The sequence below is a fragment of the Ochotona princeps genome, chromosome 17 (assembly GCF_030435755.1).
Source record: "Ochotona princeps isolate mOchPri1 chromosome 17, mOchPri1.hap1, whole genome shotgun sequence".
Lineage (NCBI taxonomy): Eukaryota > Metazoa > Chordata > Mammalia > Lagomorpha > Ochotonidae > Ochotona > Ochotona princeps.
In genome coordinates this window covers 46,460,702-46,475,945 of record NC_080848.1, presented here as the reverse complement: position 1 = coordinate 46,475,945, position 15,244 = coordinate 46,460,702, and the positions used below count along the sequence as shown (strand labels likewise).

Below are 15,244 nucleotides of genomic sequence, written 5' to 3'. Positions count from 1 at the left end.
CGCCCCTTTACCCTTTTTTATTTCTTTTCCCCAGAATAAGCCATTGTTGTATATCCTTTGGGTCTTTGTTTTTTAAAAAAATCTGTATATGCATGTATCCATTGCTGTCAACATTTTTATAAATAAGTGCAGCATTTTTGTTTTAAATTACCTGTTCCTGAGGGCGTGTTCCAAAGCAGGGCTTCCTAGCTATGCTAGTTTTGCATCTGCTGTGCTCCAGTGCCCCGTAAGAGAATAGGCAGAAGGAATGAACATGTCTCATGGCTGTGGTTCCTGCTTGAAGCCTCTTTACTGTTCCTGTGTGTTGAATCAGATCTTGCATGGATTAACTCTAGCACAAGTTTCTGGATCATAGGATGTGTGTAGGCCCAGCCTGCGAGTTGCCTACCAGTAGTTGCTGTGCATTCCTGGCGGCTCCACATCTTTGTTAGTACTTCAGAATTTTAGTTATTCTGGTGAGGAATATAATTGGGATTTTAATTAGTATTTTCCTGATAATGACTGACTTCAGTACATTTTGTAAATTAATTAGCCACTTAAGCTTTTTTTAAATTGCCTTGTGAGTTTTTTGTTTTTCTGTTAATTAGCTTATTTATTTGTTTTTAACTATTTGAAAGGTATAGAGAGGGTAAGAGACAGATTTCCCATCCTTTGGCTTAACTGCAGATGCCTACACAGCTGGGCTGAAGCCAAAGCCTGGACTTCCGTCTGGGTCTCCCACTCAGGTGAGAGGAACTCACGCACTTGAAGTATCGCCTGCTGCTTCCCAAGGTGTGCAATAGAAGAAGCTGGAATTAGGAACTGGAGTGAGGATCTGAACTTAGGTACTCTCAATACTGACACCCAGCATCACCCGCAGGGACTTTTTTTTTTTTAAAGATTTATTCATTTTATTACAAAGTCAGATATACACAGAGGAGGAGAGACAGAGAGGAAGATCTTCCATCCGATGTTTCACTCCCCGAGTGAGCCGCAACGGGCCGCTGCGCGCCGATCCGAAGCCGGGAACCTGGAACCTCTTCCGGGTCTCCCACGCGGGTGCAGTGTTCCAAAGCTTTGGGCCGTCCTCAACTGCTTTCCCAGGCCACAAGCAGGGAGCTGGATGGGAAGTGGAGCTGCAGGGATTAGAACCGGCACCCATATGGGATCCCGGGGCTTTCAAGGCGAGGACTTCAGCTGCTAGGCCACGCTGCCGGGCCCCTGCAGGGACTTTTAAAAATAATTACTTGTTTTTGTATGTTGGTTACCTTTTGTTATTAATGTATTCTTGTATGAATTGTGGACACAGTTCTTTGCAGATACATGTATTGAAAATGATTTATCCCACACAGTTACTTGTCTTTTCATTTCCTTAATGACGTATTTTGATGAGCAGATTTTTTTAAAATAAAAAATGGAGTTTTATTTATTTGAAAGGCAGAATGATAGAAAAGGAGAGATCGGAAGACCTTCTGTCTGCTGGTTCACTTCCCAAATGACTGTACCAGCCAAGTCTGGGTCAGGCTGAAGCCAGGAGCCTGGAACTCCATCTGAGTTTCCTGCATGATGCAGGTGCCCAAGGATTTTAGCTATCAGTCACGTTAGAAAGGTGCTGGATTGGGAGCAGAACAGTGGATTTAAGCCCGAGTTCTGATATGGGATGCCGGTGTTTCAGGTGCTGCTCCTTAACCTGTATACCACAGTACTGACCCCTAAACAGATACTCCTTTTTTTTTCCCCTTAATACATTTATTTTTCGTTTTAAAAGGTTTTATTTCCATTTGAATGGCAGACTATGCAGAGAGAAGAGGCAGAGAGATCCATCCTCTACCTGCTGGTTCACTCCCCAGATGGCTGCTGTGGCTGGAGCTGAGCCACTCTGAAGCCAGGAACCTCCTCCAGGCCACATCACCCGAGCCATCCTCAGCTGCTTTCACAGGCCTCTAGCTGGGTTGCAAGTGGAGCAGCTGTGCCCTTATGGGATGCTGGTGGCAGAGATCAGTCTACTACTACACCATGGCGCTAACCCCAGTGTTTTTTCTTTTTTCTTTTCTTTTCTTTTCTTTTTTTAACATTTCATTCATTAATTTTGGAAATGTACAGAGAAATAGACAGGGACAACTCTCACATACAGTTTCACTCCCCAGATGCCTGCAGCAGTTTGGACTGGGCTAGACCGAGGTCAGGAGTCTAGAGCTCAGACCGAGTCTTTTGCAGAAGTGACAGGGACCATACCACCTGAGCTATTATCTGCTGTCTCCCAGGATGCATGTCAGCAGGAGGCTGGAATCAGAATTAAAAGTGCAGTGGGAACCCAAATTCAGATATTGCAGTATAGGATGCTCGTGTCTCTCACTGCTGTACCAAATGCCCATCCTTTTCCTATGTCCCCCCCCCCCCATTTTTATTGTTGAAAAGCTTTTTGGTTAACTTACATACTTGTACAGGTCACTATATACTTGTACAGGTGTATTAATCTTTCAACACGTGCTTAATTGCAGACTGGTTAAACCAGTGAATTGGTGTCTATCTCCCTACCCTTTGTCCATGTTTGCAGCCTACCAGCTCCTCTTTGAGGTCTTTATGTAGTAAATAGTATGTTATTGTGAAACCCAGTTGCTTCAGTGTGTGGAACACTGGAACCTGGCTTCTGGCTATGTTCTTGGTATCCTTTGATCTCCCCCCAGCTCTCTCCCCAACTTTTCCCAGTCTCTAGTAGCCAGTATTTTAAGTTCAATTTAACTTTGTCTTTAATTTCCACATGGGAGATAGAATATGTAGACAGCTGGCCCATAGTTCTTGTGGTTCATGGCAATCACCAGTTTATTTTCTCCCTCTGAAAAATAAAAAAAAAAATATATTTAAAACATATATGCGCTACAGTATACTTTGGTTTTCACAAAACTTAAATAGGAAAACATACTGTTTCCTCTCTTCCTATATAGGGCAATCATTAGAGCCATTGTCTGCTGAGTATTTAACGTTTACTGAGGCAGTAAATTGGATTTTAACCTCATAAACTTCATGCAAGAGACTGTTATCTTCCTCTGTGAGTAAGGACATTGAAATGCAGAAACCCTGTGTGTCTTCCAAAGTCAAGCACTAGCAAGTTGAGGGACTAAAATTCAATCCCCTGTCAGTCTTATTCAAAAACTTTTGTTGGGCCTTTTCACATTATGTATTTCTTGTCTGTTTTACTAAGTTGTCTTTTCAAAGGATTGTTTATGAGAGACGCAGAGCATCTGCACACCAGAGAGCTGGCCCTCCTGTCTGCTAGGTCTCTTCTGTAAGGCTGCAAGAGCCAGGGTAGGACAAGGCTGAAGCCAGGAGTGTGCAACTCCCTTCAGGTCTGCCCTGTGCGTGGTTGGGACCCAGGCACTCAGCCATCCCAGGGTGTGTGTGCATTAGCAGAAAGCTGGTTCTGAAGGGGAGGTGGGACTCCTTCCAGGCTCCCTTATACCAGATCTGGGCATCCCAAGTGGCAGCTCAACCTGTTGTAACACAGTGCCAACCCCGATAGGTTGTTTTTCTGTTGAACAAATTGTTTGTCAATTCCGTTTTCTTCTGATTCTCACATATTGATACGCAAAGGTTCATAATAGTAATCTTTTATTCTTTTTAGGAGTTAAATTTTTAGCATAGTTTTCAGTAACTTTCGTGAGTTTAAACAAGAAAATGACAAGATGAAATTCCTGTGTCTTTAATTCTGTTGTTGGAAGTGCTGCAGAGGAGGGGAGATGATGATCCTCACATCAGGAAAGGAGCGTGTACATGCATTTAGCTAGGGCAGGCCCATGGTGGTCGGGCTCACACACTACATGGGCTTCCCATCTCAGCCTTTCTAATCCTGTGGGCAACTCTTTTCTGGATTCTTCTCTTGTGCCCTGAGTGCTAGTTGAGTTTTCATTGTCTTTAGGTGACTTCATTCATTCAGTTCAAAGAAAAACACTTTGTTTTGCTAATTCTTTCCTGGCTCCTATAGCTAATCATGCTCCCAAGGATTTAAGTGATTTGTTTTTAATGTTTGAAAAATTTTATTTGTGAGGCAGGGTTAGAGAGAAAAGTGGGGAGGGATGAAGGGAGGAAAGGAGAGGGAGAGAAAAAGAGAAAAAGAGAGAAAGATTGAGAGAGAAAGAAAGAGAGAATCTCTCTCTACTGGTTCACTTCCCAATGGCTGCAGTGGCTGGGGTGGAGCCAGGCTGAAACCAGGACAAGGAGCAAGGAGCTTCTTGCAGGTCTTCCATGTGGATGCAGGGCCTAAACACTTGGGCCCATCTTCCACTGCCTTCCAAGACACACCAGCAGGAAGCTGGATCGAAAGTAAAGCTGGAACCCCCAGCAGGCAGCCACCTTGCTGCCTGCTGGGGGCCTTGGGATGGCCGCGCCTCAAGCCTGGAACACGGTCCTGCTACCACGTACCTGTGGTGAGCGGCTCCCAGACTTGCCGGAACCCTGGCGGCTACCCTTTTTTGGGTGAGTCCTGGGGGTCTGTGTAGCGGGTCTGGGTCTCCCCTACTGCCCGCCAAGTGGCTGGAGCTGGGGGGGAGGAGCCAGGAGGGGCGGGACTGGGGCCTAAGGAGTTGAACCCCTGGCAGGAAGCAAGGTGGCTGCCTGCTGGGGGCCTTGGGATGGCCGCGCCTCAAGCATGGAACACACGGGCCTGCTACCATGTACCTATGGTGAGCGGCTCCCCGGCGGCCAGTACACCATTTGGCGCCAGGCTCTGTCTGCTGGCCGCCCAGCCAGGGAGTTCTGGAATTTTGGTTCTTTGATATGCTGCTTGGGTAGCTCCATCCTGAACCCACAGTGCTTTGTGGACGTGAATGAGTACTAAAGATTCTCAATGGCAGTAGATCTTCCTCTGAAGAACCTGTAATCACTTTATAATGCAGATTACCGAACACCAGTTCATTCAAGAGCCAAAATCTGGACTTGTCCAGCAGGATGTCCCCATTGCCTAACAGGATGAGGGATCAGCAGAGGGGTCATAGTAAGCAGGATCATGACATTTCCTGGCATTCGAGAACCATACCCGGCGGTAGAAGGTGGTCGGGGATGTGTGGGCCAAACCCTGTGGGAACTCTGACCCCACTGGATGGCTTAGGAGGGCCGTTGAAGACAAGGCAGGAGGCGCAACAGGCTATGGGATGTGTGGAGCTGACCCAGAGCAACCGCTGGCATGCTTAATACTGGCCGGGAACTGGCCTGGATGGGGAGCTAGGGGGAGGCCCTGGCTGGGTGGAGTTTCCCACTAAGGGGCGCAGGAGCTGGAAGGGGCTGAGTTCTGGCCGGGTCACAGTTGTAGTCTCCTTTGGCATAAGTGTGGACTGGGACAAGATGCATCGTGCCAGGTTAGACCACAGCACAGTTTGGTGCTCCAGAGGACCAGGGTAGATGTGGGACGGACTCAGCTAGGACTGAGCCATATATGAGCTATATGTGGGTATGGACAAGCCGTGGCTGGGCTGAAACTTCCATCAGCAGGAACCAGAATGGGTTGAAGACCAGTTAAGAAAGGCCGCTGCTCCTGCTGGGGCAAGGGATGGAATGAGTGGTGCTGGCCCGTGGACCTGCTGGTATGCACGAAACCTGACACCAGGAGGGGTCTGATGGAGGAACCTGAACAGTTCCTCTGACAGGACACTGACCCTACAAATAAGTGCAGGAAGCATGGAGGTAAACAACCCAGAAGAGGCTTTGGAAAGTGACCCACTGGCATACATCTGGCTCGGGTTGAGGGCGGACCAGGCTGAGTCAGTTCGCGTCATCCACTGGCAAGTCTGAGCTCTGGAGCTGGGTGGGGGACGGGCCAGGTTCGGTTGTGATAAAAACAGTACACAACACAGAATGCCAAGGCGAGGCTGCCTATGCCTGTTAGGAATGCAGCACCCAACCAGCACACTTCCCACTGGTTTAGGTGAGGGTCGAGTGTGTGATGGGCAGAGCCGGGTCGGACTGCAATACTCATTGGTTCCGGTGGAGGTCGGGGCTGAGAATAGAACCAACCCAGCGGTTGCAACCACCAGCTGATTGGGGTGATGGACTGAAGCAGGCACTGTGCTTGCTAGTACCTATAGGAACCTGATCTGGGAACACCTCAAAGTTTCTTTGGGGTTCCCTTCAATCAAAATGGAGGAATCAGAACATTGACCAAGATGGAAGATGGAGTGGATCGACCAACCACCTCAGCTATGTGTTGATGGCGAAATACTGGGCAAGGGGAGACTCTGTGATGGACTATGTCAATCAGTGGACTCTGCACCAGCCTCATCGTACCTGGATGGTTGCTGATGATATGTTGGAGCTTTTGATTGATCGGGATGATACTCTGCTGGCTCTGCCTTCAGACCAGAGGGGGTCTCCCTAAGAAGCTGTTGAACTTGACTGGACAATAAGATGCTGGACTCTATGTCTGGTGTATGCTTGCAATGAGGGAATCCCAAATGAACTTGAGCTGCGGTTATGCAACGGGGTGGAGGAGTCCACCATGGTGGGAGGGTTTGGGGAGGGGTGGGGAGAATCCCAGTACCTATGAAACTGTGTCACGTAATGCAGTGTAATTCATGAATAAGTTAAAAAAAAAAAAAGTGAAGCAACCAGTACCTGTATGGGATGCCAACACTCCAGGCTGTGGTGTATTATCTAACCTGCAAGTGCTTTATTTAAAAATACATGCACTTGGTCCCGACATGATGCCTCGGTTGGCTAAATCCTCCCCTCGCAGGTGCTGGGATCCCTTATGGGCGCCAGTTCATGTCCCAGCTGCTCTACTTCCCATCTAGCTCCCTTTTATGGCCTGGGAAAGCAGCAGAAAATGGCTGAAAGCCTTGGGTACCTGCACCTACTTGGGAGATCCGTGACAAGTTCCTGGATTCTGGCTTCAGATCAGCTCAGCTCCAACAATTGCAGACATTTGGGAAGTTAACCAGTGGCTGAAAGATATTTCTTCCTGTCTGTGGATCTGCCTTTCCAATAAAAATGAATAAATCTTAGAAGAAAAATACACACTTGTAAAGGGGGCTGAAATGAGAGGATGTTTTAAGAGAAAGAATGTTTGAGTCTTTATTTTCACTGTTTGGAAGTAGACAAAGCAACGTGTGTGATCAAAGTTGTTAAAATATTTCTATTATTTTGTTAAATGAATGAATTAATGAGTAGCTATGTATTTGTCTAAAATTGTGAGTACCTAGATGGGAATTTGATCTCTCTGTTGTGAATAGAAGTCGTTTATGGTGATTAATTCTCCTTTTGTGGATACCTACATTGATCTGTGTCTTGGCAACAATAAGCACATCTCTTTCGTATACTCAGTTCCTTTGGGTATCTGTCCATCATGGGCCTTACGTCAGTTCTGAAGAGCTTCTGTACTGTGATTCGTGTTAACTACCCTAATATACAAGCCCTAATTTACATTCTCACCAACAGTGTAAACTCTTGAGAGTTTGTTCATGTTTCTCTGCATCTTTGATAGCATTGTTCTTTTTTGTTCTTTTTAACAATAACTATTCTAACTGGGGTAAGAAGATGCTTCACTGTGGTTTTGATTTGCATTTCCCTGATGATTAGTGAGGTTGAGCATTTTTTCATGTGCTTGTTGGCGTTTGTTTATCTTTTGAGAAAAGTACAGGTTATTCACCCAGTTTTTCATTATTGTCGAATTCCTTATTTATTCTGGAAACTCATCCATTGTCAGTGAGTAGTTTGTGGATTTTGCTCTCTCAGTTCATAGATTGTCAGTTCACTCTGTTGATTGTTTCCTTTGCTATTCAGAAGCTCTTTTGGTTTGAAGTAATACCATTTGTTAACATTTGCTTTTGTTACCTGTGTTTTGTGGGTCATATTAAAAAAAAAATCTTTCCCTGGATCAGTGTCCTGCAGTAGTTGTGCTCTATTTTCTTTGATTTGCTTACTCAAGAAACAAAGCTGGAGCCATGGGAGTTTGAGAGAATACAGAAAACTCGTCAGCTCAGTTCCTTGAAATCCTGGAGCATGTCTTGGGATCGTGTGAGGAAACATCTTCCCTTTGCCAGCAATCCGCTGCTCATGGGTTGACCGCAGTAAACATAAACACTAGAAAAATAAAAATACCAGATGACCCGGGTCACGTGTTCCAGAAATCAGATTATGCATTTAGAGTGAATAGAGGGAATTAGAAGTCATTTTGTGACTGAGTCATAGGCTTTTCAAAGTGAATGTGCTTGCCTGAGGACAAAAGAACCCTTCTCTTTGAACAAGTAGCAACTGTCCCATACTTTCAGTCTTAAATATTATTTTAGGTCAATTGTAAACAAAAGAGAGATCTCTCTTTAATTCTTTCCACACAGAATTGAACTTTTTCAGGACTTGTATTAGTAATGATCAGAATTTGGGTTGACTTTGAAAAGGAGTTGCTTGAAGCATTGTGTTGGGAATATTAGTTTCACTTTTGAATGGATTTTGTGATTTCATCTTGCTAAATTAATCACATACAAGTGTACTATTGTTTAACTACCATAAATTTTTTTCTTAATTTTTTCTAATCTAAGTGGCATGCATTTACTTTTCAGGAATTACCCAACTCTGTCTTTCTTGTGATGGAGGTATGTAGAATACAAGCTTTTGCTTAATTTATTTTACATTACTTTTGATTAATCTGCACTTTAAAATTGACAGATTATTATATGAAAATATGAATTAATAAAATCAAGTCAGGATCTGATTTTCACTTAAGGAATATAAAATTAAAATTTTTTGATTTTATAATTATATTTTTAGACTAGATTTATGTTATATGCAAATAGATAATTAAAGTGAACTGAGAATGGACTGAGTTAATGTTGAGTCACTGACTATAACTTTTTCTTTTTAATATCAGTATTGCAATGGTGGGGACCTGGCAGATTATTTGCAAGGTAATTTTGTGTGTGTGTCTGTGTGTCTGTGTGTTCAATATAGGTAGTACTTCAGTCTGTTTAATCCACAAAAGTACTTCTGAAATGTGCTGTCCTTGCTTCCTGCACTTTATATAGACATTCAACAACTATTTTTGTATTTGTTTAACATGTAGCCACTTTTTACTAACCAGCAGTTTGCTGTGGTTTTGTTCTTAAATTTACTTGTTTGTAAATACTACCTTTTTGTGTGTGTCTGTCTGACACTGCTTAAGAGATGAATCTGCTGCCCGAGAGGAAAGAAACCAAATTGAATTTCTTCTGTTCTTCAAAAGGCATAATTGAGTTGCCGTTGGGGAACCTTTTATTTCTTCCAGACAGAAAAATCTTAGTGGAAGAATGCATTTATGTGAACATAGCTTGTAATTTAAAAAATCCAGCAACATCAGAAGGCACTAAAGGTGGTACTGAAATTATTCGTGGCTCTGCAGTAGGATTTTAGTGCCAGAAGGTACTTGAAATTCTGAAGGCAGAATGTATATGTTGTAGATTATGAAGCTTCAGATCAAATTGTGTCCCTCTAAAGAATTTTCTTTGATCATATTTAAAAAAAAAATCAAGAGACAGATTTACCGCTTGCTGGCTCACTATGTAGACAGCTGCAGTGTCTGGGTGTGTAGAGAGAACTCCGTCCAGTCTTCCCACATGGATAGCAGGAGCCCATGGCTGGAAGCTTCCTGCTGCCTCCTGAAGTTTGCATTAGCAGGAGCTGGAGCCTGGGTTCTAACCCGGCTCTGCAGTGTGGTATGTGAACATCTTAACTGGTGGCTTACCCTTTAGGCTAACCATTTCATCCTAATGTTTGAAAATAAAACAAATTATTTATTTTCATTTTCTTTGATCAGTTGAGAGAGTGAGTCTTCCATTCACCAGGTTATTCCCCAGGTGTCTGCAACAAGCCAGGGTGTAGCCACGTTGAAGCCAAGAGCCTACAGTTCTGTGGCATCACCTACATGGATGGCAGGAGCCCAAGTACTTAAGCCATTAGCAGGCATGCCTCCAGGGTGTGCATTAACAGGAATCTGGATTGGAAACAGAGTAGCTGGAACTCAGACCAGGCTGTCCCACATAGGATGCAGACATCTTAAGCAGTGACTTAGCCACTGAGCGAGAAGCCCATCCCTGAAAGTTTGTTCAGTCATGGAGATTTATTTTATTTGAAGATGATGAGGGCCCAATGTCATTTGATGTGATTAAGAAGATTTTGAAAGCATAATATTTTGGTTGTTTCAGATATTAATACTATTATTTTTATTTTTAATTACAAATGGAAAGATTATATAAAACACATTATAGTAATTGTATGGACAAAAATATGTTCACAATATTGAATCAAAGATTAAATTTTTCATGTAGATGCAAGGAATTATGTTTGTGATACTTAGATCCATTTTAATAAAAAGTTTATTTTTTAATGCTTACTATATTTGTGTGATTATGTTTCAGGCCTTTTTCTAAAGTTTTTGTTCCAAATGTGCTTTCTTGTTTAATCCTCGTAACACTCTGTCACGTCTCTTACCAGCTTTAAGAGCTGAGAAATTGGGCACGGAAGATTTATCTTCCAGGGTCACATAGCGAGTGGAGGAGCTGGGATTTGAACAAGGACTGCCTAACAATAAATAAAGCTGTGAAACACTCACACTCCAGCACACACAGGAATACTGTAGTATTTACTGACCAGGGACTACCTTCAAACTGTCTCTTTACAGTAGTGGAAGCATTTGCCCTTTAAAGTGTCTTTAGTTGTGACAGGTCCTATGCTGGGACAGGAGTTTGGGGGAAGCAGGGGAGATAAAAAGAAAAAGAGGATGAGCATTTGGCCTAGTGGTTTAAGAGGCACTTGGGACATCCATGGCCCTTGTATCACAGTGCTTGATTCAAGTATTTGTTCTGCCTTTGATTCCAGCTTCTTGTTGATACACACATTGGGAAGCAGCAGGTAGTGGCCTAAGTACTTGAGTTCCTGTCACCCAAATGGGAAACTTGAGTTGGATTCCTTGGCTTTCAACTTGGGCCTGGCCAAGTCCTTGATTGTTGCAGCATTTAGGGAGCCAGTCAGCAGATGGGAGTGCTTACTCTGATTGTCTATTTTCTAGTCTCCGTATCTCTTTCCCTCAAATAAACAAAACTGAAAAGAGAGGAAGATGTGGGAACTCAGATCCTAACAGGTGCAAGCAGCAGTAGCATCAAGTGTCTCTATTCAAAGATTTTCCTGGTTTTTGCTGGTTCGTTTTTAGATTTATTTAATTTACTTGAAAGGCAGAACAATAGAGGCAGAGAGAGATCTTTCATCTTCTGGTTCACCACTCAAATGGCCTTAAAGGCTGATGCTGGGCCAGGTCAAAGCCAGGAGTCGGGACTCCATCCTGGTCTCTGATGTGGGTGCAGGAGCCCAAGCACTTGGGTCCTCTTCTGCTTTCCCAGGTGCTTTAGCAGGAAGCTGGATTGGAACTAGTGCAGTACTCTGATACGGGATGCTGGTGTCATGCTGGCTAAGATTTTGCTTGTTTTTAATTTGTATTTATGTAATTGTTGGAATTAAATATGATACTTGACTACTGAGAAAGGGCAGTACATTTTTTTTTTTTACTTGTGAAAGAGATTCACATTTATTTTACTTAAAATGACAAGTAATGTGGGCACCTTCAGCAGTAAGAATGGAAAGGGCAAAGCCAAAACCACTGGTGAAAACAGAACATGCAAATCAGTTCTTTTTGTAACAGATTGGTTACTTTTTTTTTTTTTTTGAGAAATCTAGTATTTCTTCCTAGACTTCACTTATTAAGTTAAAAACACGAATAAATGTGAATCTGGGTTTCTTATTCTATTCATGCTCTATTTCACAAGTTAGCTCTGCACTTGATCGTAGCCAAAACGCCAAAAGCAATAAGTCAGTTCTGTTGATGGAAAATGTAAAAGATACTTGATTTTATGTGCTTAAATATTTATGTGACTCCTTTCCCATCAGCTAAAGGAACTCTCAGTGAAGACACCATCAGAGTATTTCTTCATCAGATTGCAGCGGCCATGAGGATTCTGCATAGCAAGGGCATCATCCACAGGGATCTCAAACCACAGAACATTTTGCTGTCTTACGCCAACCGCAGAAAATCAAGTGTCAGTGGTATTCGCATCAAAATAGGTAAAGGGATATGCATTCTTCCATGGAAAGGACATTTTAGATAGACTGAGTGTTTCAGATTTGGCTTCATTGATGCAGAGTTGAAATTTTTATTGCGTTCATTGAAGCCTGTTTCGACATGTGAGTCCTTTTTACATTATTGGCATCATACAAGGGCTCTTCAAAACATGTATGAGGACTACATCCTATGAAACACTCTATCCCAAAATAAAGTTTTAATTCCATCTTCTGTGAACCTTTTTCAAGTACCTTTGTATACTAATCTCAGGGCCACACTCAGAATTCAAATCTGAGTTCCAAATCCTGCTTTTCTTGGGCGGGAAGAGGAGGCTGTACAGGGGACTAAAGGAAGCAGGTTAATACCCTGATCCTTACAGTTCAGGGACTTTGATACAAGGATCTGAATCCAGGTCAGCCCTTGGCACTCATGGTCTTGTCTCGTCTTACAGTGTGGGGAAAGACAGTTCAGATTTTACGTCTGGCATTGATACTTGTTGAGAAGTATCTCAGTAAACCATTTAGTAATGTAATTGACATTTTCATTTGCAGAAATTGGTACCCTTGCTTACAAAACTGACAGAGTAGTTACAGAGTTGATGGTTCCTATTTTCTTCTTATTTTTTGAAATTAAGGTGGCTACTTTTTTCCTTTGATGGAGAGTCTTAGTCAATAAGCTGTTCATTTTTCACAATTTTTTTATGGTTTATTTATTTGAAAGGCAGAGCAACAGAGAGAGAGTAAGAGGCAGAAGAAAAGATATTCTGTCTGCTGGCTCTATTGGCTGAGACTGGGTAAAGCTAAAGCCAGGAACCAGAACTACATTTGGGTCTCCCATACCAGTGGCAGGGAACCGAGTTCATGAGCCAGCATCTACTGCTTTCCCAGGCACGTTATCAGGGAACTGGATCAGAAGGCGTAGCTTAGGACTCGAACCGACTCTCCCTATTTGGGATGCTGATGTTGCAAGCAGTGGCTCAACCCGCTTGGTTACAATCTTGACCTATTTTTCATCATTCTTTTGTACTTGCTGTGGTTTATGTTAAGTGTGATCAAAAGTTTAATTTGCTTCTTGATTTTTCTTGTTTCTATGAAATAGCGGATTTTGGTTTTGCTCGTTACCTGCATAGTAATATGATGGCTGCAACACTCTGTGGATCTCCAATGTATATGGTGAGTGACTGTTTGCATCCTATGGTAGTGAAGCATGGCACCATAAGCATAGAAATTGAAGTCCAGTGGTCCCTGCAGATAGCAGGTGATGTGTTCTAGAACTCGCAGGGACTGCGCCAAACTAGATTGTTTGGAGCCCTGTATATCCTAAGTTTTTCCTTTGTGCCCTGCCAGCATTATCACATAGTATCCAAATTAAACTGTCCTTTTAAGTTTAATATCCTAGTGCCTCCTTTGTATTACTGGGCTTGCATTTTTGTCATTAGGATGTAAGATGAGGATTGCTTGAATGTAAGCATTGTGATAAAACAATTTCATCGTTGAGAAGGCTGCTAAGTTGCTTCGGTTTAGGTGGGTAAACTATATGGTGGGTGGAGTAAGACAGTGCAAGATTTTACCTGGGGCCCGGCGGCGTGGCCTAGCGGCTAAAGTCCTCGCCTTGAAAGCCCCGGGATCCCATATCGGCGCCGGTTCTAATCCCGGCAGCTCCACTTCCCATCCAGCTCCCTGCTTGTGGCCTGGGAAAGCAGTTGAGGACGGCCCAATGCATTGGGATACTGCACCCGCGTGGGAGACCCGGAAGAGGTTCCAGGTTCCCGGCTTCGGATCGGCGCAGCACCGGTCCGTTGCGGCTCACTTGGGGAGTGAATCATCGGACGGAAGATCTTCCTCTCTGTCTCTCCTCCTCTGTGTATATCTGGCTGTAATAAAATGAATAAATCTTTAAAAAAAAAAAAAAGATTTCACCATGCTGCTCAGGTGATGCGGTTTAAAACTTTAAAAACTTTGTTTTTGGAATTTTCCTTTTAATATTTTTGGATTACAGTTTATTGTGGACAACTGAAATTGCAGATAAGATGGAACTACTGTTTAATACTGGCTTCCAAGGATGATGTGATTTTATATATAGTCTTATTATTAATGCTGATTATACCATTGATAATGCTGTAATACAGAATCATGTATGTTAATATAGTAGACTGTAAAATTAAGTCATATTTACATATATTTTTAAGGTGAATTATTATATAAATCTATTCAACTGAGTATGAAGGTGCAGTTTGGCTTACTTGATGCATACCATGAGGGATGATTTAAAAGCCGCATTTGGGGTTGCTTCTTCAGCTGTAGGATATGCTCGTTTGTTGTGTGTTGCCTCTTGACAAGATCCTGTACTGTTTTTTTTTTTTTTCTTTACATCAGCCTCACACTTAAAGTAAAAAAATCTTAGCTTTCTTCTTAATCCTTTCGCATACTTTTTTTTGTGTCTGCTAGAATTAGGCAATGAAGTTTTTGAACTAATGTGAAGTGTTAAGCCTGCAAATACCTTAATTCTGAAACCTCAGAGGAATACTTATCCCAGTTCTTAGTTAAAATGACTTAGGTTAGGACGTCCAGTAAAAAGTCAAGTTTGAGATTAAGGACATTAGTAACATTCAAAATTAATTTTTACACCAGATTTACTTGATCATAATTTTACTGCTTATATTGCACATATTTTATAATTCAATCTAATTTTTAATTTTTACTTTTTCTTGATTATGAGATCAATCTTGTGGAGTGTCTTTGCTGATTGTTAAAGGAAGTTAACTCAGCAAGAAATTTACTAGGGACATAAAGAAGAGTGTTAGGCCTAGGAAATAAAATTTCACTATCTTTAAGTATATTTGTCTTTTCTATTTAATATTTTTCTCTGATTGTTTATTTAAAAAGACAACATTTGATGAGAAGTGATTAGAAAATACCTGTAATAGAACAGCAAAGAAATGCCTTTGCTTTTAGGATCACATGTAACAAAATTTATTGTTTATTCATTTGTGAGATAGAGTTTTCCTCTCTCTGGCTCTCTCCTTAAAGTGCTGTAAGAGACGGTGGGTGAGTTGAAGTCAGGACCTTAGAATGAAGTCCAAGTCAGCCAAGGTAGTCTCTTGCTTGTGTCAACCTGCTGCTTTCCCGGGTCTGAGTCCAGAGCTGGAGCCAGGAATCCAACCTGGAGCGGAACAGAGGCATCTTAACTGAGTTC

General features: G+C 42.5%; 1 protein-coding gene across 1 annotated transcript in view; it reads left to right on the top strand.

Annotated features, from left to right (window-relative positions):
* ULK2 (unc-51 like autophagy activating kinase 2) overlaps window positions 1-15,244 on the top strand; it is a 78,030-nt gene that overhangs the window by 11,413 nt on the left and 51,373 nt on the right. The window contains exons 4-7 of the mRNA XM_004599306.4: window positions 8,526-8,558; window positions 8,834-8,870; window positions 11,878-12,051; window positions 13,148-13,221. Of these exons, the coding sequence (XP_004599363.2) occupies window positions 8,526-8,558; window positions 8,834-8,870; window positions 11,878-12,051; window positions 13,148-13,221 (318 nt within the window). The remainder of the gene's footprint in view (window positions 1-8,525; window positions 8,559-8,833; window positions 8,871-11,877; window positions 12,052-13,147; window positions 13,222-15,244) is intronic.